This window comes from Kogia breviceps, chromosome 18 (assembly GCF_026419965.1).
Source record: "Kogia breviceps isolate mKogBre1 chromosome 18, mKogBre1 haplotype 1, whole genome shotgun sequence".
Taxonomy (NCBI): domain Eukaryota; kingdom Metazoa; phylum Chordata; class Mammalia; order Artiodactyla; family Physeteridae; genus Kogia; species Kogia breviceps.
Window position 1 is genome coordinate 22465489 of NC_081327.1, and position 26879 is coordinate 22492367.

A 26879-nucleotide genomic window follows, 5' to 3' on the forward strand; every position below is an offset into this window, starting at 1 on the left:
TTCATGTGACTTGCTTTATTGCAACATTTGCTTTATTGCAGGGGTCTGGAGCTGAACCCACAGTATCTTGGAGGTATGCCTGTATTAAGCTCATAAGCATTTTTAGATATTAATCTCCTCTTTTTCTCAAAATTTAAACTTTTCTTATATTTCATAGATAAAATCACATTAACATTTCTGGGAATAAACTTTATTACTAGGGCTTTAAAATGCATACAAGATAATTGTAGTAGTACTTGCAGGTAAATATGGGGATTGAGGGAAATGAATTCTTAGGAGAATCCTACAGCCTACCTAGAGAACCTCTTAAGCTCCCTCTGCTGGCTACCATTTAAATAAAGTAGAAAAAAGGATAAAACTCTTTTCTTCTGGGAGGTAATGAGAGATGCACTCTGAAGCTGACAATGCTGTTGTTGAAATTGAAAGGAAAGTTCTCTTAAGTAAGGGCTAAGTCTAACTGCTACCTACATTCCCTAATAAGGCTTTAGGACTTCCAAACAGATGGGGGGGGAGGCCACAGTCGACTTAAAATAAGAGAAGTCATTATCAAGTTTGAATACGTTAAGCATTAAATCGATATACAAAAATGCAAAAGCATTTAGTATAAAACAAATCAACTATAAACAATTATCATTTAACACTAGAAAATTAATAATTTAAATACAGTTCACAAACTTCACTAGAACAAAAAGCTTATACCAAACTATTTAAACTATTAGTTTCAATATTAAGGTTTATTTTTTTCCTCCAGAGTGAGGTTAAGTAACAATTTAAATAATTTTCAGGATGTATAAATGAACATCCATTCAGAAAGAACATTACTGCTTCAAAGTGGCTATCTAAGAAATATTTTGCATGTAATAAATATATTTTATGTTTAGGTTAACAGGCACCATCTTGAGAGCAAAAAAGTATTTTTTTAATTAATAAATAAATTACATTCAAGAAAACAAGGTGTTTATATCTGAAGTATGATATATCCTTAAATGTTTTTCTTCATATAGCACCCAAACTTCCAAACTAGAAAGTAGCTTCTAAAATATAACTCATACCTTAAGTTATAAAAATAAAGGCCAAGAAAAAAATCAATTTAAGACAAAATTTACAGTTTATATTATTAATTCCCCATTCAATAAAATATCAATTGCCAATTTACTAAATGAACTGCAAATATGCAATGTTAGTGCTGAAAATCTGAAATATATATTTTTAAAAGTCACTCTTTCTCAAAGTATTTAAAATATTGCATCTCTGGTGGCAAACCTGCAAACTATTATTTTATTTCTCTAGTTTTCTTACTTCCACTCCCAACCCTACCCCTTAATCTTGTAAAAGCCATCCAGCGTTTTTTCTTTTTTTCAGCAGGGGTGGGGGGCGTGGGGGGGTTAATACACTATATCCCAAACACAAAACACTGACAATACTCCTTGGTAAACAAGGAAATCCCAGAACAGTCCAAGCCTGCAGCTTTGCTCCCAAAGTGTGCCACAGGCTAAATGATAAAGAAAAAAAAACAATCAATGGCCTTTATTGATGCAGTCAGAATGCTCCTGGGAGTTCATAACTGAGAATTTGCTGATGTAATCCTGAAGAAAGTTTCAACACATTTTGCAGGCAAATATCAGAGAATAAGTCTTTGATTAATAATTTTTCTATTTATTTCTGCCAAGGCGACTGAAAACACGAAAGCCTTTTCATCAGAGAGGTTAGCATAGATGTCAATTTCCTTTTCCTGTTTCTCTGTTAAAAGAAAAAGGGAAAGCTTTTAATATAAAGGCAGTAGATGCAGTATTTTTTTTAATTTAAAGTTTTCAAGTATTCCTTTAAATGACAATAAATATAATACATAATACTACAACATACACTAAATGTTATAAAATATTATGCTACTGAACTGAAATTTTAAAATTACACAAAGGGGGCTTCCCTGGTGGCGCAGTGGTTGGGAGTCCGCCCGCCGATGCAGGGGACACGGGTTCTTGCCCCGGTCTGGGAAGATCCCACATGCCGCGGAGCGGCTGGGCCCGTGAACCATGGCAAGTGAGCCTGAGCGTCCGGAGCCTGTGCTCCGCAACGGGAGAGGCCACAACAGTGAGAGGCCCGCGTACCGCAAAAAAAAAAAAAAAAAAAATTACACAAAGAAGTTACTAAAATGCCATGAACTCAATTCTAAGACTAAATGGAGACTGTGTATATTTCTATACACACAGTCTAATATCAATATCATTTCTGTAAGAATCTCAAATATTTCTTTCTCCTCACTAGCATGAGCTGTTTCAATCAAAATGAATTTCCTCACCCTAAATATGGTCCCTTCTGAACATCAATGGTGCCTTTATGAATATATTAGCACCTTAGCACTGCTATGGAAAATATGAATAACCAACATTTATTTCTACTTTTCCCCACCTGATTACAAATGTAATCCAAGTCCATGGTAGAAACTTTGAAAAATACAGAAAAAGAAAAAAAAAATCACCTATTATCTCATGAGCCAGCTAAAATCACGATTAACATCTTTTGTGTATATTCTCCCAAATGATTTTTTCAGGCTCTACTATGATTCCACTTTTGTCTCGTCTTTTGTTTTGTATTGACTTTTTAATCAAAGTTAAACATGAATATAGTTTACAGTCAAATTATTTTTACAAAACATGTTACAAAAAAAACAGAAGTCCTCCTCCCCTCACGCACATTTCCTACTCTTCAAATAAAACTACTTTTCCAGGTATTCCTTTTGGTTTTTACCTAAGTAACATATTTATCTGATGCAACATCTTGGATTTTTGGTTTTAGGCATTATTGACTTTCCACCATGAAATATCAGGATTTATTGTTTTCTGTCTCTTGCCCCCACCATACTTTTATCACATCTTCCCATTCTATATTACCATTTTGATGAGATCAATATTGTGTTTACATTATTCACTGTGTAAATGATGTCACTTTTCCTGTACACTGTTTTCACTGAAGAGATTCTCTTTTTTCATTTGCTTAGTTTTCATTACTAATTGAACCCAAACTCTCTCCTAGTTGGATAAATCTTTCAGAATGTTTACACATATCAATCTTATCTTCTTGAAGAAATTCTATGCTCCAATGTGAAATGGTTGCTTTCTAGGCCTACTGCACAATTATCATCTGCAGATCTCTCTTGAGTTGGACCCCACGTCATAGGTCCAGGATACTTTCTTGGTTTACTTCTTCATTGATGCCATATATCTTGCAGTAGCCTCCTGAGAAAGGGAGTATGGGTAGCAAATTTTTTGAGACCCTGAATATCAGAAAGTGTCTTTAGTCTTTCTTTACACTAGTTAATAGTGTGATTGAGTAAAGACTTGAATATTTCCTCTTAGTATTTTAAAGGCAAAATACTGTCTTCCAACTACTGGTGTCACTGTTAAGAAAACCCTACACCACTTTTTACAATTATTTTTTAAGTTATTGCTAAATTTACTACAGTTAAATATACAGATCATAAGTGTACAACTGGATGACCCATACCACAATCAACATACAGAAAATCCCTCATGCTCCTCTCCAGTCAATCCTTCCCCACCCCACCAGCAACCATTGTTCTACCACCATATATTTATTTTGCCTGTTCTTGAACTTCATATAAGTGGCATGGTATAGTATGTACTGTTTTGTGTCTAGCTTCTTTCATTCAACACGTTTTTGAAATTCACTGATGTTGTTCATACATGAGTAGTTTGTTCCTTGCTGGGTAGTATTCCACTGAACCACTTTGATTATTTTCTCTGAACACTTGAAGGACTTTTCCTTTAACCAGAGAGATATGATTTATGATGATATGCTTTGGCATAATATCTAGTTTTAACCATCCATTGGTCTGGGAATTTGGTGAGGCATTTCAATATGGAAACAATGTCCTTCCCGTTTGGGAAAACTACTTGAATTATTTCACTGATGACTTCCCATCTACTTCATCTTCTATGTTCTTCTTCTGCAACATCAATTATTTACAGATGTGGACCTCAAACTGGTCCTCTAAATTTCTTACGTTTCTTATTCATTTTTTCATCTCTTTTCCTATTGCTATACATTCTGGTACATTTCTTCAATTTTGTCTATAAGCCTTCTGTTCAAGTTTTACATTTCTGCAAATCATATAGACATATACATACATATATATATATTGAGATTCTCATTTTAAAGTTCATTTTCCAGGTACTTTTTGACATCTGCAATTCCTTTTAAACATCATCTTGTTCTTCTTTCATGACTACCATATCTTCTCTTACAAAGAATATTAATGGTAGTTTTAATTTTTTTCTTCTCCCTGCAAAAACTTATCATATCCAAGTTATTTTTTTATTCCTTTGTGAAAGCCTGACAGGAGAACTCAGTATTTACCATCTCCAATTTTCACCTAATCTTCCTCATCTTAATTTGGTACTCCTGCCCTCAATGATGCCTGGTGTTTCCTAGACCAGAGACTCTGTTTTCCCTTTCAAAGGATAAACTTGCAGGGAGGGGAGGTCAGGGTAAAGAGCCCTAGCAGGCTATTAAAACACAGACTTCAAATAATCTTGTTTTTAACCTCACCTTCACCTCTACACTCCCAGACATAACTGAGGTAAAAATTCCTGACCTTAGGCAGATGCGAAACAAAAATCAGTTTCTTTCTCAGCTTTCCTCAAAGGAGTTTACAATTTGGGTTTCTTGGGTCTGCTAAAGAAGTTATCACTTTCCAGAATTTTGCTGCTTCTCCCACCCCTTGTCCTTGTGGGACTTGGCCCTTTAAAAAAAAAATCCCTTTCATCCCTGTCATTTTACTAGGATTTGGGGAGGGTGCAGAGCTATATGTGTTTATTCAATCCACCATCTTTAACGTGAAGTCTACATTAACTCTCTATGTTCATTAATAAGGTATTCAGAATTGCCTAATATATTTCAATCAGTCAAAATGTCACTCCTACTTTACTAATATCCAGAATAATCATACCCCCCACATATAAAATGAATTTAAACCATCCAAAACTGTTAAGTTTAATGGTTGGCTTTTATGATAATGTTGTTATCTGGATGTCTAAAAAGATTTCCTTTTCATTCCTTCTTCTTCCTATTTTTTTCAAAACATAGAAAACAGCAAAGCCAATTAAAAATGTGCTTTTAGACACACTGTCAGGTTTTCCTTATTAGAATAAAGGTAAAGCTTGCTTCAAATTCTTCAAGTGCCCTATGAGCTGGGAATCAATAAATACTGAATTTAAGTAGCTACTTAACACTAAGAAGCATATCAAAGAAGTCTATTCTAAAATATATAGACATTTCAAAAGTTCATATTTTCTATCAGTATTATATTTAGAAAACATGGTCTGCCTTAAGGGTTTTTAAAATACAGCCTGCAAAATTGGTAAAATACAATTGGCAAAATCTGGCCTCCCACCTGTTTTTACAAAGTCTTACTGGAACACAGCCATGCCCATTCATTTACGTATTCTCTATGGCTGCTTTCCAGATACAATGACAGAGCAGACTAGCTATGACAGAGACCGTATAGCCCACAAAGCCTAAAATATTTATTATCTAGCTCTTTACAGAAAAAGTTTGCTGACTGCCCTTGCCCCTGGCCTACATTAAAAGATTCTATTTTATTATACAAAAATTCCTTGAGGTCCTCCCTGTTTGTATTAAAAGCATAACTTACTCTAGAAATAGCTTTCTTAAAACTTTTCTATAATAAACTAAAAATACCTGAAACCAATTTATAGCCAAATAAACGCTTTTTTCAAGTTAACATGAAATAAAAGATCTAAACCTGCATATATAGAGTCCTACCACAACTACAGAGCCTTCGTTTCCCCAAATAAAAGACTGTCATTGGGGGCTTCCCTGGTGGCACAGTGGTTGAGAGACCACCTGCCGATGCAGGGGACACGGGTTCGTGCCCCGGTCCGGGAAGATCCCACATGCCGCGGAGCGGCTGGGCCCGTGAGCCATGGCCGCTGAGCCTGCGCGTCCGGAGCCTGTGCTCCACAACGGGAGAGGCCACAACAGTGAGAGGCCCACGTACCGCAAAAAAAAAAAAAAAGAAAAAGAAAAAGACTGTCATTATCTATTCTCTCATCTCCTCTGACCAGAAGCATTCCTTTTCCATTCTTTGTGTATATTCCCTTTACTTCAACTGTAAAGAATGTTCTGTTTTCTGTGCCAAGCAGTATTGTCCTTTTCTCTTTTCTCTGTTGACTTTTTAAAAAATTTATTTATTTTATTTTTTGGCTGCATTGGGTCTTTGTTGCTGTGCTTGCACTTTCTCTAATTGCGGTGAGTGGGTGCTACTCTTCCTTGAAGTGCACGGGCTTCTCATTGCAGTGGCTTCTCTTGCTGTAGTGCACGGGCTCTAGGTGAACGGGCTTCAGTAGTTGTGGCACGTGGGGCTCAGTAGATATGGCTTGCAGACTCTAGAGTGCAGGCTCAGTAGTTATGGCGCGCAGGCTTTGCTGTTCTGTGGCATGTGGGATCTTCCCGGACCAGGGCTTGAACCTGTGTCCCCTGCACCGGCAGGCAGATTCTTAACCACTGTGCCACCAGGGAAGCCCCTCTGTTGACTTTTCTTTACCTAGTTTTCATTCTGAAACAGTCTTTAGCATATATTTTCTGAAGCACCCTCAAGTTGAGAAAACAACTCAAACTCTCTGGAAGATCAGCATAATAGAAGGAAAGAGAAAAAGCAGTAAAATTACCCAAGGAAATTAAGGAGTATAGAAGCACAGTCTTCACAGAATACAGTCAAAGACATTATAAACCTTAGTCCTTTAGCCATACAATATTAAAAAATCTTTAACTTTGATAAAAGCTATACCAGTAAAGTTATTTTCCCTAACAGTAGTACTTTTATTCAAATAGAAGCACACAAAGCAGAGAGAAACGGTGAACAGGTAAAAAATTCTCAGTGTCTAAAATACATTTATATTTGAATACCTAAGACTGAATACCTGAAAAAGCAAAGCATAACTCACAAATAACATAAGAAGTTATAAACACATTTCACTGAAGAAATTATTTTAATAGAGGTTTTTGTGTTATTGTTATTAAACTATGTTATTAAAAATAACATTGTTATTTATTTTTAATTGAAGTATAGTTAATTTACTTGAGAGAGATTTTTAAAGAATATAAAAAGCAACTATCTCTTTTCCTCATTTAATTACTGGCTTGAAAGTCCCACTTTTAAAAAGATATTCATGGGCATATGGGGTGCATTATACTATTCTTTTTACTTTTGTGTAATCTTTTAAATTTTCCACAATAAAAGGTTTTTTAAAAGATGCATAAATCAAAGAAAACGAGAAGTTTTAGTTGATAGTTACAAACAAGTTATTGGTAGACACTACTTATTAGAAGAAAAGAGAAAATCAATAAGGAGAATATGAATATGTTTTAGACCAAGAAGAATTCACCTTACTATCCAAAAGCTGCCTCAAAATAGGGAACAGGAGTAATTTAAAAATTCATACTGAAGAACACTTGATAGTAAATTTTTAAAACTCACAGTATAATAGTTTGATATAAGTCTTAACAGAATTCAGATTTATCTTTAAAAAAGTATAACTATTTTAACAGACTTATCCAGGATGTCATACACAAATTATCTCTGACCTTTACTATCATCAATTTACAGTAAGGTGAATTTTACCTAATTTAAGCCTTTAATTTTCCAATAAGAATTAAATTTATGTGACTTTTTTAAAACAAGCATCTACCTGAGAGGAAATGCTTTTACAAACTAAAATATGAGTTGGAATTTTAAGTCCAGGAGTTCAATGCCTACCAAACACTTTCTTCACTACTATCTAATTTAGATGTTAGAAAACTTTAATACCTGAAAAAAAAAAACACAACTGCTTGGATTTACTCATACCTCTTTCTTCCTCATGTTTTTTGGCAGATGCACTTTTAGGTCTTCCTCTTCCTCGTCTGATATGATCTGAATGGCTGTTACTTCGAGACCTCTTTCTGTTTTCTAAATCCTTATTTACTGTAGAATTTATCTTCTCTCGCCTAACTCTTTCTGTTCGCCTCCTCTTGGCCTCATGCTTGTTTTCTGTATGGATGAATAAAAGTGATATATTTTAGGGCTTAGCAAGAACTGTTTGCCCATGTTCTCATTGCTTTCTTCTTTTTTTTTTCTAAATAGCACTAGAGTTTGCTGCCTGGCATATTTTATAAAACTACAACCATAACATCTATATGTCCCTCACACCCATGCAGGAAAAAAATAAATTCAAAAGAATTCAGATCCACATTAACACATGAGGTAGCAGGAATCTTATAACAGAAGACAAGTTTCTTTATTTGATACTTTTAATTTCAGCCCCTACAAGTTCACACAATTCCACAGCAACCTTTTTTCTTCTCTCTTTATCCAAGTTAAAAATGGTGAACTCTTACGAAAGGAAAATGAATATTCCATTCCTTTTTTCCCCCTACCCAAATTAAATTGAAATATGTCAAATACACAGAAGCAAAACTGACCTTAGCCATAATATTTATATTAAAGTTCCCAATAAAAACCAAACAGAAAGTATCTAGGGAAAACATAAAAACACTAGGGAAGTAAGCAGTTTTCACTTTATCCACAGATGAGGTCATTTCTGACATTCTAAGAGCATGTTTATCCCAAATAAATAGCAGTAGGGGAACTTTACTCAACATGGTGATTTAATTAATGCAAGGAGCCACCCCTCTCACTCCAAACAGATCAAAAGGTTGGATAAGACAAACAACAATTTTTTTAAATTGCTTTAATACGTACCTGAATTCAAAAGAAAGAAAGAAAATTCCCCAAATGCCTAATACCATGGTGGTAAAGGGGCAAAACATATAAGAAAATTCATATCCCAAGAACTAAAAGAGAACAATGTAAAAGGTTATATAGGGTTTCCCTGGTGGCACAGTGGTTAAGAAGCCGCCTGCCAATGAAGGGGACATGGGTTTGAGCCCTGGTCTGGGAAGATCCCACATGCCGTGTAGCAACTAAGCCCATGCACCACAACTACTGAACCTGCGCTCTAGAGCCCACAAGGCACAACTACTGGCCTACCTACTACAACTGTTGAATCCCATGCACCTAGAGCCCGTGCTCCACAAGAGACGCCAGCGCAATGAGAAGCCTGTGCACTGCAACTAAGAGTAGCCCTCACTGGCTGCAACTAGAGAAAGACCGCACGCAGCAGCGAAGACCCAATGCAGCCAAAAATAAATAAATAAAGTAAATAAATTAAAAACAAAATGAAATAAAAGGCTATATAAATTAAGTACGCTTAATAGGCTACTATAAAATAAAATAAATTTAAGTAAAATATTAATAGTTATTTCCAAATACCATATCCTTGGAGAATTAGTTAATTCCAGGTCTCAGATTAACGTATATCAGATAATGCAAGAATATTTAGTTATTCCAGACTGTAAGAAAGTTATCTAAGATCACCAGCATCTTGTTAAAGGACTCAAGGGCTAACTTGAAGAGGCTCCTGCTGACCATTATAATTTGAGCATCAATAAAAATAATAACTATAATAGACTGAAACACCTAAAGAACCAACTCATTATTTTGAAAAGTGAAATAAAGGAAAAGAATAAAGCATTTACCCTGCCTTTTCTATTCATACTGTACCACTCACTGGGTAACAAAAGGGTAGATGAAGAGCAATTTCTCATTTTACAATCACTGTGGCTAAAAAACTGAAGAAGGAATAAGAGAATCACCATTTTCAACTTGAAATGAACTAAATGTAAATATCAACAGCTGCTAACATTACAAAAACAGAGATAAGTAGACTTTGTGCCTCCTTATAGAATGCCTACCTAAGTAGTCTTGCCAAAAAAAAAAAAAAAAAACTCATCAAGCCCTTGGATCCAAATTACAATTTATAAGAAAAAGAGAAATCATTCAAAGAATGTGTTAACATACACCATGGAGACACAAACAGTAAATCCAAATGGACAATTCATAGTTTAACATATCATTTGCAAGGAATAAAAGAGAAAATAATAGATAAAGAGAGAGCCAAAAAAGATACCAGTCATATGCAATGTATGGCCCTTATTTGGAATCTGTTTTTAAAAACCATTTATGAGAAAACTGAAAATTTCAACACCAGTTGGATATTTGATTATGGAATTATTGTTAATTTTTTATTGTGCTTAAGTTTTTAAAGGTCTATCTTTTATTTTTATTTTTTTTATTTTTAATTTTATTTCTTTTTGGTTGTGCCACATGGCATATGGGATCCTAGTTTCCTGACCAGGGATCAAACCCATGCCCCCTGCATTGGAGGCATGCAGTCTTAACCACTAGGCTGTCAGGGAAGTCCCAAGGTCTGTCTTTTAGAAACATGTAATGAAATATTTATAATTGAAATTATATGAAATTTGCTTTAAAATAATATACAAGAGAAGGAGTGGATGTGGATGGGACAGAGTATGCTTAGAATTTCTCAAAAAAAAAGTTGAAAGAAATAATAACAGGTAAAGTTTTTTACAGTATGCCTTTTAGAGTTTAACACTAAATTTAAGTTTGTTCCTTCAGCTACCCACCCATCTCTGCAAACTTCTTCATAGCCAACTTCTCAAAAAAGAAGTATCTGTACTTTCTGCCTTCAGTTTCTCACCTACCATTCACCCATCAATTCATTCCAGTATAGCTCCCAACTCAATGAAAATGATCATCAAGAAGGACAAAAACCTGTCAGCAACTCTAAGAAACACCTCGCTTTAATCATCTTAATACCATCTCTCAAAAATTCAACAGAGGACTATACTCTTTTCCTTGAAATTAATTTTTTACTTGATTTTCAGGTTCTGCAAATTTCCCATCTCACCAGCCACTCCTCTTTATCGCCTCTGCTGTCTTCTCCTCCCTGCAGGTTCTTTTCCATCTCTAATATTAAAGTCTTAGGACTCTGTCCTGAGCCCAGATAAACCATGGACCCAAAACATTAAAAAACTATTGTTATAATGGTTCCAAAATTTATACTTTCAGCTCTGATTTCTTCCCAAAGCTCTAGACTGCCTACCTGACAGCTTCACTTGTATGACTCACAAGCATTTCAGATGTGCCAAAAAATAACTCTTGATTTTCCCTCCTCCAACCTTCATTATACTAGTAAATAGCACCAACCAGTTGCAAAAACCAAATAACTTGTAGTCATTTGTGACTCAGCTTGTTTCTTCTATCATCACAGAAGTCCATAGGTACTCCGTGCAAAATACATCCACAATTTCTTCATTTCTCCCACTTCTATGGGCAACATCCAAACTGAACACATTCCCTAAATAGCTGCCAAAATTATCTTTAAAAAAAGACTGTATAAATAATCTTCCTTTCTAAAATCTTGCATTAGCTTTTCACTTTATTTAAAAGAAAGTCAAATTTCCTTACCAAAGACTATAAGTCCCCCATAAGACCTGACATTTGCCTCTCACCCATCTAATCTCATACCACTAGCCAGTTTGTTCAGTACTCTCCAGACGTGCCTTCCTTTTAAGAAAACAAGTTCCTTCCTCCCCTTGAGTCTCTGCATTTGCTAATTCTTCTGCCTAGAGCTTTCTTCCCAAGGCTCTTCATAAGACAGGCTTTATTTCCTTCAGATGTCAATTTATAGGTCACCCCTCTAAGTCTCCCAGCCCAAGTTACTTTCTATAATCTTCTACTATTACTACTATAGTCTTTCTGTAATTTTCTTCTACTACTACTTCTACTACTACTACTACTACTACTACATTTATTTATATGCTCAATATGTCTCCCACATCAAAATATAAGCTCTATGAACGTTGGGATGCTTTTGTCTGTCTTATTCACAGAACCTAGAACATTACCTACACATGTTAAGTGGTGCTGAATAAAGAAATCAGACTAACACATGATTTATTTCACTATCTTCTCAAAAATCCTACTGAGGGCTTCCCTGGTGGCGCAGTGGTTGAGAATCCACCTGCCAATGCAAGGGACACGGGTTCGTGTCCCAGTCTGGGAAGATCCCACATGCCGTGGAGCGGCTGGGCCCGTGAGACATGGCCACTGAGCCTGTGCTTCCGGAGCCTGCACTCCACAACGGGAGAGGCCACAACAGTGTGAGGCCCGCATACCACAAAAAAATAAATAAATAAATAAATAAATAAAATAAAAATCCTACTGAAATGAGAACAAACATGGGTAAAAAAGGTAACGGGAAAAAGGAAAATAAATCTGCAGTGCTTGAAACAGGAAAGGGTGCTATTAACGATCTGAAATTACAGAATTTCAGCAAACTGGCAAACTGACAGATTCTAAGTAACCAGAATAGAAGAAACTAAAATTCAAAATAAGAATAAGAGATATCTCCTATAGAAGGGATCCCTGTTCTTCCCAAAGATACTCCCAGGACATGACAAAAAGTACAGTAAGGAACAGCAGGCCACAGGATGATCATCAGAATAACTAAAACTACTGCAGAACAGTTGGACCTATGTATACAAAGTAACACATAAAGATGTAAAGCTCTTGGGAACCAATGGATGTTCAAGGGGACTTTGAACTCAACACCACAACAAAGAAAGAAGAAACAAACAAACAAAAAAGGCAGTTCCTCATAAAAATGAAATACTATAAAGGATTTCACATTCTGTCCCAGAATGAAGCCTTCCTTATTTTGGCAATCATGGATTTTCAACAGCATCCCCCAGCTCACCTAATTTACATCTAAAAGCCTGCCAATAAGCTTCTTCCAATTGTACACTAAAGAGATGTCAAAATAGACTTTCAAAACAGTGTAGGATATTCATGCAAGTTATCTACACTGATAAACCAAGACCTTCATTTATAAATATCAACAGGCAATTAAGGATTACCAGCTATTTGAAGAAAATAAAAAGTGTGAGAGAGAGAAGGAGCAAGATAAAACATGCAGAACAGGGCGTTCCCTAGTGGTCTAGAGGTTAGGATTCTGGGCTTTCACTGCTGTGGCCCGGGTTAAATCCCTGGTCAAGGCCAAAAACAAAACAAAAACAAAAACATCAGGAACAAAGGTAGTTCAGGAAACAAAAAAATCTTAAAACATTTCAAAGCATACCTTCAGATAGTATTATATCATTAAGATTTTTTTGCAGAAATAGAAAACTCCATCCTAAAATCATATGGAATCTCAATGGACCCCAAATAGCCAAAACAATCTTGGAAAAGAACAGAGAATCACACTTCTTGATTTCAAAACTTTCCTAACAAAACTAGAGTAATCAAAAAAATGTAGTACTGCCTTACCAGAGACATACAGACCAACAGAATAAAATAGCCCAGAAATAAATTCTCGAATATATGGTCAAATGATTTTCAATAACAGTAGCCATGAAAAAACAGTACTTTCAACAAGTGGTAATTGGGAAAACTGGATATCCACAGGCAAAAAAAAAAACTGGACCCTTATCTTATACCATATACAACAGCGGTCCCCAACCTTTTTGGTACCAGGGACTGGTTTCCTGGAAGCCAATATTTCCACCTCCACGGGAGGGTGGGGGTGGAGTGGGGGCGGGGCACGGGGGACGGCTCAGGAGGTAATGCGAGCGATGGACAGCGGCAGAAGCTTTGCTCGCTCACCCACCACTCACCTCCTACTTTGCGGTCCGGTTCCTAACAGGCCGCCGACTGGCAGCGGTCCACGGCCCGGGGATTGGGGACCCCGATATACAAGAATTAACTCAAAATGGATTGAAGATCTAAATATAACAACTAAAACTATAAAATGCTTTGGAAAAAAACGGGAAAAACTTCAAGACAGTGGATTTGTCAATGATTTCTTGGATATGACACCAAAAGTACCGGCAACAAAAGAAAAAATAGACAACCTGGATTTCATCAAAATTAAAAACTTCTGTATGTCAAAGGGCACTATCAACAGAGTAGAAAGGCAACTCATGGAATGAAAGAAAATATTTGCAAAAATATATCAGATAAGGGATTAACATCCAGAATAAAAAGAACTTCCACAATTCAACAACAACAAAAAATGGACAAAGAACTTGAACAGACAATTTCTCCAAAGATAGACAAATGGCCAATAAATACATGAAAAGATGTTCGACATCACTAATCATTAGGGAAATGCAAATTAAAATCACAAGACACCACTTCATACCCATTAGGATGGCTATTATGAAAAGCACATAAAATAACAAGTGTTGATGAGGATGTAGAGAAATTGGAATCGTTGTGCATTGCTGGTGGTAATGAAAAATTGTGCAAACAATATGGCGATTCCTCAGGAAATTAAACAGAATTACTATCTGATGCAGCATTTCCCCTTCTGGGCATATATTCAAAAGAAATGAAAGCAGGGAACTGAACAGATATTTGTACACCCATGTTCACGCAGCATTTTTCACAATAGCCAAAAGGTGAAAGCAATTCAAGTGTCCATCAATGCATGAACAAAATGTAGTAAGTACATACAATCGAATATTATTCAGGAAGGAAATTCTGACACGTCACATCGTGGATGAAGACATTATACTAAGTGAAACCAGACACAAAAGGACAAATATTGCACAAAAGGACAAATATTGACATACAAATATTGTAGGCAAATTCAAGTTCACAGGCACAGAAAGAATAGTAGTGACCTGGGGCGTGATGGGGGCGGGGAGTGGGAGGAAAATGGGGAGTTATTGTTTTATGTGTATGGAGTTTCAGTTTGGGAAGATTAAAAGAGTTCTGGAAATGGACAGTGGTGATGATTAAGCACATGATATGAATGTACTTAAGGCCACTGAACCATACAACTTAAAATGATTAAAATACTAAATTTTGGGACTTCCCTGGTGGCGCAGTGGTTAAGAATCCGCCTGCCCATGCAGGCAATGCGGGTTTGAGCCCTGGTCTGTGTTCTGAGACACGCCTAGAACCTGTGCTCTGCAACAAGAGAAGCCACTGCAATGAGAAGCCCACGCACCGCAATGAAGAGTAACCCCCACTCACCGCAACTAGAGAAAGCCTATGCACAGCTATGAAGACCCAACGCAGCCAAATAAATAAATAAATAAAATTAATTTTTTTAAAAAAAAAGAACAAGTAGGGGACTTCCCTGGCAGCCCAGTGGTTAAGACTTCACCTTCCAAAGCAGGGGGTGCAGGTTCAATTCCTGGTCAGGGAGCTAAGATCCCACATGCCTTGTGGCCAAAAAACCAAAATATAAAACAGAAGCAATATTGTAACAAATTCAATAGAGACTTTAAAAATGGTCCACATCAAAATATCTTTAAAAAAAAAAAGAAAAAGTAGGATTATTCTTATAGTACAATGGAAAGAAATTTTAGCATGACAGCTGTGCAGCAGACCTAAAATCAGTCTTGATTAGAAGAAATCAGAGGACTCTATGAAAAATGTCTTTTAAAGATGAATATAGATATCACTATATAAACTATATGATTAAGAACTTTAAAAAAAGGCACAGAAATGAACGTATGTATTTTTTCATCAAAAGGCAAAATAAAAACTATGTTCCATATATGAATGTACAGCAATTTTAAGTGATTAGCATGTAAGGAACAATGGTTTCTGAAATAACAAAACCAAATCTTCACTGTCAAGTAATTCATAGTTGAGGATCACTTACTACTGATTAATGTTCAATCATTTTGGGTTTCTAAAAGGTACTGGTGATAATCATTTCTCCATTTTTCTTCCTTAACTACAAAAGTGAGTATGTCATTTATAGACTTTGCTTATTTATCAGCCTTTCCCTATTAGAGAATAATTTAAAAATTAGGTTTAATATTTTTATCCCTTTTTCCTTCCCCCAATAAAAAATGGAATTTATTTATTTATTTGTGGTATGCGGGCCTCTCACTGTTGTGGCTCCTCCCGTTGCGGAGCACAGGCTCCGGACGCACAGGCTCAGCGGCCATGGCTCACAGGCCCAGCAGCTCCGCGGCATGTGGGTTCTTCCCGGATCGGGGCACGAACCCATGTCCGCTGCATCGGCAGGCAGATTCTCAAGCACTGAGCCACCAGGGAAGCCCTTAATTTTGTTATTTATTTGACTAAGCTTAACCCAAAGCTTATACTCACTGAGAAATTAACAGTTTAATACTAATAAGCTATTCAAAATTCTTACCATTTTAAATCTTTTTCTTACCTTTACAGGAAGTCTTTTATAAACTAGTATCTCAGTTAGATTTTCAGTTTACTTTTTCTTTACAGTTTTTATAATGAAAAATTTTTTAAGGTATATCCATTGTTATTAAATGCGAAATAGCACCCTTGATGTCACTAAACCACCCAGAACACCCATTTGGAAAACCAAATTTAAAGATTTGTAACAAACTGAGTTTATTCTTACCAAAAACTGCTTCTGTCAGTATTTGGTGACTGACCAAATATCTGAATAGATTACTACTACAGTACTGAAGGTTTAGGCCACAGTACAGATACTTTCAATTTTAGGAAATACAGTATTTCCTTTAATTTCTTTTTTTAAAATTTCTTCAAATTGACAGATGAAGACTCAACCTCAAGGCTACTTTTTAAACTCTCAGTCAACCATTCAATTTAGAAATGAAATCCTACATGAACAACATAGTCAATTTTAAAAAATTTATCTCCATTTAGTATTGACCCCCTAAAAAGGATAAAAGAAACAATACTACAATTCCTAACGCATTTAGAAAGGTATCAAAGAATAATTAATTGCCTTGAGGTTCTATGCACTTGTACAAAACACTGAGCATTAATACAGCTTTATTTGTTACACTCATCTTTTCCTCTCACTGAAATTAATATATTTTTACAATTTAAAATTAATTTCCATAATAGATTTTATTTATCTATATTTTCAGCTAGCAAAGTTCTATACTGCTCTAGCGTCCCACCTCCCTATTTTCAGGTATGTTATGAAGATATAAAGATGATTAGTATATTTGCAAAATGTGAGTTTTCAACATTTCAAATCTAGATAAATCTATGACTTAACAGATTATTTTCCTCCTGCATGTCACACAAAGTTAAAATAATTAAATAAGAGGTTTCAACCCACTGAAATTTCAAATAATCTTTTATAGCTTTAATTTTAAGATAAGTGCTATCTGAGCTTTAAAGATATTTCTTTTTTGTTTTAAATGTTTAATTATGCAAATAAAAGTCTTCCTTAGGGACTTCCCTGGTGGTGCAGTGGTTAAGAATCCGCCTGCCAATGCAGGAGACACGGGTTTGAGCCCTGGTCCGGGAAGATCCCACGTGCCATGGAGCAACTAAGCCCATGCGCCACAACTACTGAGCCTGCACTCTAGGGCCTGCATGTTGCAACTACTGAGCCTGCATTCCGCAACTACTGAGCCTACATGCGCCCACGCGCCCAGAGCCCATGTTCCGCAACAAGAAGCCACCGCAATGAGAAGCCACCGCAATGAGAGGTCCGTGCGGTGCAACAAAGAGTAGCTTCCCGCTTGCTGCAACTAGACAAAGGCCATGTGCAGCAAAGACGACCCAATGCAGTCAGAAAAAAATTTTAAAAAGAAATTTAATTGTAAAAATTAGTATTTATTGAGTACCTGTAACATACCAAGCTTTCTTTATGTTAGGCATTTTCATATGCACTTCATCTACACTTCAATCCTCTAAGGTTGGTACTATAAACCTACATAAACACAAGTAAACAGCAGCTGCCCCTGAAGGTTAATTAACCTGTTAGAGAGTGACCAAACTGGAATCTGAATCTGAAGTCAGATCTTCCATATAATATATAACAACATGTAGTACATGTCTGTACTATACCAAACTGATTTCCAGGCTTTGAGTACTTTTAAACCTTCTTAAATCCCTTTCCTCCTTTGGTTCTACAGCACAGTCTATCCCTGATATTTCTCTGTCCTTTCTATTCTTTGTTTCTTTTGCTGGTTCTTCTTCCTCCTCCCTAGGATTTCTAGGCTTCAATGTTTCATCTTCACGTCAAGGTCGCAAGTCTACTCTTATTAAACAACAGAACCTTAGGAAACTCCAAAATAATAATTAATAAAATAATAAATAATAAAATTAAAATAAAATAATAGTGAACTGCTTCTCACTCATCACACTGACTTATGTAACACCACTCACTCTCTGTTGGCTGTTCTCCTGCGGTTGACATTTCTTCTCAGCTGACATAACCTCCCTACCCACTTCTACCCTTTAAGATTGGAGTCTGCCAGAGTTCAGTCCCTGAACCTGCTTCCTCTTCCTACCCTATAGACTCTATAGAACTAGCTCATCCATTTCCATGATATCAACAACCACGATGATTCAAAACATTTCTCTCCGGCTGAGGCTATTCCCTGAGCTTCGGACTGTATGTCCAACTGGGAAAAAAAAAATCCACACGGATGATATTTCACAACTATATCCAAATATAGTTTCTTCATCTTTCCCTCAAAACTTGTCTTTCCTTTTATCTTCCCTTTCTAACCAGTAATCCCAGTCAGAAATCTGGGAGTCATTCTAAAGACTTCCCTCTCCTTCAAATGACTAAATTCTTAACACTTGTAGCATCTGTCCCTTTTCTCTGTCCTCATGTACATTTCTTCCTTACCTCATTTCTCACCTGAATTGTTGGTATGTAGAAGGATCTCAAAAATATTTGTTGAGTGAAAAACTAATAAACACAATTGTCCCACTACTAGCATGGACCATGTCTTATTCATTTTGGAGCCTCAGAACTGAGTTGACATGCCACCCCAGCAAATCTACTGAATGAATCATTCCAAGGTTCCCATACCCAAATCACACTCTTAGGAAACAAGAACCAGGAATCGATTTTTAACAGTTCTCTGGATGACTCCTATATAACCAATCCAGCAACAGCCTTTAAGAACTAATGAATTAATAGTAAGTCCATTGCCATGTTGAAAGGGAGCAAACTCAGAGGCAGAAATGGAATTAAAACTGCTTTCCTCCCATCTCTCCACAGACCTAGGATAAACAGACCTCTCACAGACATAAATATATAAGTAATTCTTGAATCATCTCCTACTATAACCATTCTTTGCCTAACTCGGCATCCTCACTCAGTTAACATACTGCAAAAGCTCACTTCCACCTTGTAACCTCACAAACTATTCTCTAGACAGAAGTCAGAATGATCTTTCTAAAAGACAAATCAGAGCATGCCACCCTCCCCTCACCTCATCACACATCCCAGGGATAGTTTCTCCTCACACTGTAAGAACAAAAACCAAAATTTTACTCTAGTTTACAAAGCCTTAAATAAATAATCTAGCCCCTGCTTATCCCTCTGGCCTCATATCGAACACTCCCCTGGTTTTACTGACTACACTGCAACCACGCTGGCCTTTTTGTTCCTAAAATATACCAAACTTTTAACAACCTTAAAATTTTTGCATTTGCTATTTCATCTGTCAAGAATGGTCTTCTTCCTGATCTTATCATGGCTACTACCCCCCTGTTCCTATTCAGCCTCAGCCTAAAATGTCACCTCTCAGAGAAGCTTCCAACCACTCAATCAAAAGTAGCCTCCCAGTCACACACCTCAGCACTCTATTTTAATTTCTTACAAGGCGTTTATTCACAGGTTGATATTCTCCCTGTTTATCTGTTCTCTATTTCCTGCCCACAAGAATGCATTAAGCTCCATGACAGCAGTGAACCCGCCTTGATAGTAAATGCATTCATTACTTTAGGCCCAAGGCTTAGAACAGCGCCTAGCATACAGCAGGTGCTCATATATACACTTGCAATCAATCTACTCTTATTTGGGGATCATGAACATACAAAGTTCTGACTTTATCAAAGAACAAATAACAAGATTTCACTTTTTAATAAATATATCTGCTGAACAAATCCAATTTGTCTATATTAATGGGAAGGTAAAATTCAAACAAAAAAATTTTTAGATATTCTGTATCAGGGAATTACAAAAAATAACCAATGTATCTAAAAGTTATATTCACACCAAAATCAGGTTATATCTTTTCAGTCACCAGTTTAAAAAAACCAAAATGTCCATCAAGCAGTAAACAGATAAACAAATTGTGGCATATCCACACAAAGAATACTATTAAGCAATAAAAAGGAATGAATTCTTATTGATATATACAACAATATGGCCGAATCTTAAATTATGCTCAGTGAAAGAAGTCAGGCAATAAAGATTACATACTGTATGATTCCATTTATATAATGTAAAGTTCTAAAATAGTGACAGAAAGCAGATCGGTGGTTATCTGGGGGAGTGGGAAACAAGATGGAAAGATTACAAAGAGGAACTAGAAAGCTGTGGGAATGATGGACATGTTCATTATCTTGACTGTGGTGACTGGTATAAACACATGACAAAACTTATCAAACATACACTTTAAATATGTACAATTTATTGGAAGTCAATTATACCTTTAGTAAACATTTAAATTTTTTTTAAAAAAATCAGATTAGGTCACTCCCTTGCTTAAAACCCGTCAATGGCTCTCCATCCTCCAAAAATAAAAAATAGAAAATTTGTTACAAGCTTTATCAGCATTATAAGGGAGTTAACATTTAAATAGAATGAACGGCATACTAATGTCATAAGCTGATTTCCAATAGCTAATAAAAACCAAACACATACTTCAATAGACTTTAATTTTTAACTTCAACAAAAATTGAAGAGTGTATTCACAAAAATTAATTTTAAATTTCTACATCAAAAAGCTAAAAATGTGGTAAACTCTCACAATTACCTGTAGAAGATGGTGATTTTTCCGGGTGTTTTGCATTTAAAAGTTTTCTGCTAATAAATATGTAACCACAGGGACATGATTTACATGCAACAGGAACCTGTAGACAAAAAATAAAAGTTATTATTACTATTTTTCTTAAACTTCTCAGTGTTCATATACTCTCCTAAACTGAATGATAATTTACTTGAAGTAGGAATCATGGATTTATTTACACCCCAACACCTGACAACAAATTATGAGATGGGTATTGTGTCCTCTAAATCTTCACATTCTACTAACGCACTACAATAACCATGAATGGGGCTTCCCTGGTGGCGCAGTGGTCGAGAGTCCGCCTGCTGATGCAAGGGACACGGGTTTGTGCCCCGGTCTGGGAAGATCCCGCATAACGCGGAGCGGGTAGGCCCGTGAACCATGGCCGCTGAGCCTGCGCGTCCGGAGCCTGTGCTCCGCGACAGGAGAGGCCACAATAGTGAGAGGCCTGCGTACCGCAAAAAAAAAAAAAAAAAAAAGTAAAATAACCATGAATGTAGCAAATGCATGATAAACATGTGCTGATGTGAGTGAACAACAGAAAACCACAATAGGGTCAGAGCCAAGGAAAATATATGGGAAAAAAGGTAGCATTTCCTAAAATATTAGTTTGAAAGCAGTTTATATAGAATAAATTGGAAAAGGGTGCATGATTGGGAAATCATTAAAGTCATCCCAGCACAACGTTATGAGGGCCCCACTGGAATAGTGAGAATGGAAATGGAGAGAAGGTAGATCTACAAGACATTTGAAAAGAGTAAAGGACTGAAAGCAACCCAGGTTCCAACATGAGCAGGTAAGACGCCGATTACTACCAATAGAAAAAAAAAAAAAGTTTACAACAACCAGTTTGAGGGGCAAAAGTGTTGTACAAACAAAAGAGAATGTGGGACAAAGCAGGAGTTGAGATCTAGTATCTTACAGTCTCAGCTCCAGGAAGGACTTTGGATAAAACACAAGCTCTTCAGGCTTCTGTTTCTAAATCTGTTAACTATTTTTACAAGTGTCTCCTTTCTCCATTTCAAGTCTGTCAATATTTTTCTAAAGCCAAATGTTAGGTACTTCCCTGGTGGCGCAGTGGTTAAGAATCTGCCTGCCAATGCAGGGGAGATGGGTTTGAGCCCTGGTCTGGGAAGATCCCACATGCCGTGGAGCAACTAAGCCCATGAGCCACAACTACTGAGCTTGTGCTCTAGAGCCTTCAAGCCACAACTACTGAGCCCGTGTGCCACAACTACTGAAGCCCAAGCGCCTAAAGCCCGTGCTCTGCAACAAGAGAAGCCACCGTGATGAGAAGCTCGCGCACCACAATGAAGAGAAGCCCCTGCTCACTGCAACTAGAGAAAGCCCTCGTGCAGCAACGAAGACCCAACACAGCCAAAAATAAATAAATAATAAATAAATCTAAAAAGCCAAATGCTATTGAAAATCACTGAAAAAAGCTTTAGCTTTCCCTCCACAATTGTTTCACTAATATCAACCTTAATGATCCTTGGACTCAGGGCACATTCACTGAAAACCAGAAATTAATCTCAACAAAAAGTACTCACAGAATAGTAATTACAATTCCCTTTGTAAGATAAGTTCCATTTGCCCACTGTTCTGCTTATATAAAAGTTTAATCACTACTATAAAGCTTTCATCCATTTATGTAGAGAATGCCTCATGTTCTAGAATATAAATATGTGATCTAAATAAGCTAAATCAGAATTTTGGCAGAATTCCTTTTCTTTGCATAAAAATACTGAACAAAGAATTCTACTTTGTAGTTATGAAAAATAACAATGAATCTATAAAAATAAGCAAACTCCAGGTATGTCTAACAGCTTGCTTTACCAAGAATGTAACGAGATTCTTCCAAACCATGACAGAAAATGTAATGTTACATTTCTTAATAGTGTAAAATCTGCCTAAAATAGGTATGTTTTGTCATTTTAAATATTTCACATCTTCAGAGAAACCAAGCTCAAAGGTACTGACTCATTTCCTTTATACTTAAACACATCACTAACGGCATCCACGGCAATATAAATTGTTTTAAGCTAATGCTACCCAAAAAAACACAGAGAACGTGATGTTCTTATTCAACATACCCTTTGCTACTCAACAACCATTTTCTTTCAGCTATTGAAACTCAACAAATTGAAATTTAATTGTCTTATACACAAAAAAATTATATCAACCCATGTCCAGAACAGAGTGCTACAGTTAGATGAGAAATGTACATTCGGCTTTGGGATGACTAATTCAATTGACAGACTGATTTACATCCCTTAATGAAAGTGTCTTATGCTCAAGGAACATTCATGCACCTGAGCTAAGTCACCCTAAGGTTCTTTCGAAAATGTAAAGTTCCTTCCCCTCACACCAACCCTGAAAAAAACTCAACCACTACCACAATACAGATCCTGTAAAAGGAATTATTAAATGAGGTAGACAACTTCAGTTATATTAATCTCTTTAAATTATTGTATAATTTGGATTTTAAACAAACACCTAAACTTCCATGAAATTTCAGTTGCAATGCCAAAGACAACAGTAATGAAAGTTCTAATGCTATACTTTCAGGATTTTAAAATGCAAGAAAAAAATTTGAAGTGTTGTTTACTGATGGCTTGTGAATCAATTTATTCCTTGAAAAATAGGTATTTAGATTGTAGGCATGTCTTACAAGTAAGACAGGCTTAAAAAACAACTGCAAAAACCAAAATCCTGACCCTATATTGTTTCACCGACTTTAAAAAGCTCAAAAATAACCACAATACAGAGAATCCATCTATACTCTTTGTTGCTAAGAGCATCAAAGTTACGTACAGCAGACATATTTGCTAAATGTCACATAAAATTTCCTAACATTTTTTCCTAAAAGGGGGAAAAAGCTGATGTAATAAAGAAAAAAAAAAAGCAAAAACAGAAACATACACCAGAGATCCCAGAAAAATATAAGAATCCTGACTACTACTACACTCAAAATGGCTCAGTAACTTGAGTTAGTGGATGTGAAACCCGTTGAAAATGAAAAGTATTGTGGTTTAGATGTTTCAGAACTATATTTTCAAATGGGGGAATGTAAAAGGGGATGTAATAAAGCAACTGAAAATCTAGGTCTTTCTTGTTTGCTGATCTCTGTACCTGTTTTTAAACTTACACACACATATACAGAACTTATGTAAATCTACTCAACTGAGGCAATCTCCTCAAACTTTAAAGATTTTATATTTATGTTTATAAACTATATCTAAATTCTAATTTAATATTCATCAGGTAACTTAGAATAACAGCAATATTCTAAAGCTTTTTTAAAAAATGGCTTTCTGGATTATAATTTTTTTCTCATTTATAAGAAACCTGTACTTTCAAATAACTAGAAAACTAAAATTAATCTATTATTTTCTTCAATTGAGTTACTTTTAGTAAAAGATAAATCACTTTTAAGAATCACCAAAAGTTTGAATTAGTCACCATGTATGTTATCTTCTCTTAAGTATTTAGAATAAAGAACACTACAAACCAACATTTTAAATTATGTTGTTGTAGCCTGTTATGGAATGAATTGTGTCCCCACCCCCAAAAAACACCCCAGCAACAAATTCGTATGTTGAAGCCCCAACCTCCACAACGTGATAGTATTATTTGGAGATGAGATAATTAGGTTTAGATGAGGTCATGAGAGTGGAGCCCTCACGATGGCATTAGTGTCCTTGGAAGAGACACCAGAAAGCTCCCTTTTCTACCAGGATCTTGGGATTTCCAGCCTCCAGAACTGTGACAAAATAAATTACTGTTGTTTGAGCCACCCAGTCTATGGTATTTTGTTATGGCAGCTGGAGTTGTGTGTGTAACAACAAAACAGAATGTGATATTTCCAAATAAAATGCTGATCACGTTTTGTTGAATAGTTACAGGGACTCTTACAAGTTTACTATCCTTTCCTCTTTTTTTTAACGAGGATATTAAAAACAGGTTATTTTCCCCAAAAGGTTACTGTATGCCAAATACAACAAGGTCAGGATTTGCAATCACTGATGCCCTACAGAAACTGGAATGCATAATGCATACCATGTAAACCTTCTGCACAATTAAACGGAACAAATGGAAATGATTTAAATATTGAAATAATCTTCGACAAGGAGACTTAAATAGAAAAGTTCAACTTTTTCAGAATTTAACAAATTTAGTATAATGGTAAGAATGGAAATTTAGGACTTCTCTGGTGGCTCAGTGGTTAAGAATCCGCCTGTCAACTCAGGGCACACAGGTTTGAGCCCTGGTCCGGGAATATCCCACATGCCGCGGAGCAACTAAGCCCACGCACCACAACTACTGAGAGTGCGCTCTAGAGCTCGCGAGCCACAACTACTGAAGCTCGCGCGCCACAACTACTGAAGCCCTCGCACCTAGAGCCCGTGCTCCACAAGAGAAGCCACCGCAATAAGAAGCCTGTGCACCGCAATTAAGAGTAGCCCCCGCTCGCTGCAACTAGGGAAAGCCCATGTGCAGCAACAAAGACCCAACGCAAACAAAAAATTTTTTAAAAAGAAAGGAAATTTAACTCTGTTTTGGAAAACATGGCTAAATTATTTTTAGAAAGCATACTCAATAAACTCATACAATCAATAAACCGTAATTCTCCTTGCACAGTCTTCCTCTGATCAGCATATCTATCATTGCCCATAAAAGATACTGAATAAAACATGTAACATTTTCTGTTAAAAGATTTGATCAACCTTTAAGCTTGCTCCTTAAAGTATGCACTAAAATCAGCTTATTTAAAAAGTCTTCAGCCATTTCAAATTACTCCTGATTTTTAAAAAAAGAAAGAAAGAAAAAGGGAGAAGAGGTAATCATTTTGAAAAAATTCTCTCAGTGGAAAAGAAAAAAACACACCCAGATCTGCATGTTGGCATGAAATAGGGCCCTTACTAATGCTTTTAACTGAGAGAGTCTTAACTCATTAGATTATAAGGTTTAGAGGAACTTGTATTATTCTAGTAAAAAATGAGGCATCCTTAAACTAAAACGGTAAGATGAGATTTTTTTAAATTACAGCTTTGACACCATTAGTTTTGTGTAGAAAGCAGTCATTTAAAATTCATAAAACCACATATATATTTTTTAGAAGATATGGAAGCAGAAAATGCCAAATTTTTAACAGTGGATACCGCGGCGGGTAAGGGGGAAGTGAGGAGCGCTCAGAAAGGAAGGGCTTCAATGGGGGCGTTATTCAATAACGTTCCATTTAAAACAATGTACAGAAAGGATTCACCATTATTTACGTCAAAAATATAATAAATATACTTAAAAGAAAAAAATCTCCATATTTCGCCACAACTTAAAACTATTACACTGCGGGCCTTTCTGTCACATTTAAGCATCCGCCCAGGTCGCGGGGGAACAGTTTTGGGGGACCACCGTACACATCTGAAACGGGAACAAAGCAACCCTGCCTGGCAGAAGGTGGATTTCGGAGCCAGGAACCCGGACTCGGAGTCGGCACATCGGGCATTCTCTTCGGGGCAGGAGGGGACTGAGGGACTGAACTCGTCCACTTGGGCTGCTGCCCCACACTCCTGCCGCTGTCACCGGAGCCGGACAGGCGATTCGGGGAGGGTCCGGACAGGGCGCCCCTTCAGCTCACGATAAATCCACGCCCCCTCTCACGCGGCTGGCCACAGGGCAAGATACTCGCCCGTCTGACCGCCGCCAGGTGGGCACCGTCCGGGCCGCGGCCCCGGGCGCTTCCCCGGCAACCCCTCGGCTCTACCCGGCCGGCTGCGGGCTCCCATCGTGGCCAGAGCTCAAGGGCCGGCCCACACGCTCAGTCGCTGGGACCACGGCGAAGCGGCCTCTCCACAGCCAACGGCCGCCGGCAACAGACGCCCGCCCGCGCGCACCCGCCCCACCGGCCCGTGTGCCCGGTGCCCGGCCCCCGGCGCCCACCTGTTGGTCGCACTCGGGGCATGATTTGGTGGCCATCTTCACTTTCTTGGCTCGAGTTGCAGACATGCTCCTCTCCCGCGGCAGCGGCGGCGGCGGCGGCGGTGGCGGCGGCAGCGGCGGCGGCCCGGGCTCCGCCCCTCGTACTTCAGCAGCCCAGCCTCCGCCCGTCAGTCCCCGCTGGCCAGAGAGAGGCTCTG

The 26879-nt window shown here is 37.1% G+C and overlaps 1 protein-coding gene across 1 annotated transcript; it reads right to left on the reverse strand.

Annotated features, from left to right (window-relative positions):
• Positions 1-26879, reverse strand: C18H16orf87 (chromosome 18 C16orf87 homolog). Its single transcript, XM_059045676.2, has 4 exons — positions 26683-26879; positions 20710-20806; positions 7889-8071; positions 1-1740 (listed from the first exon to the last, which is right to left on the reverse strand). The coding sequence occupies exons 1-4, from the start codon at positions 26746-26748 to the stop codon at positions 1622-1624; spliced, it is 465 nt and encodes a 154-aa protein (XP_058901659.1). The 5' UTR covers positions 26749-26879; the 3' UTR covers positions 1-1621.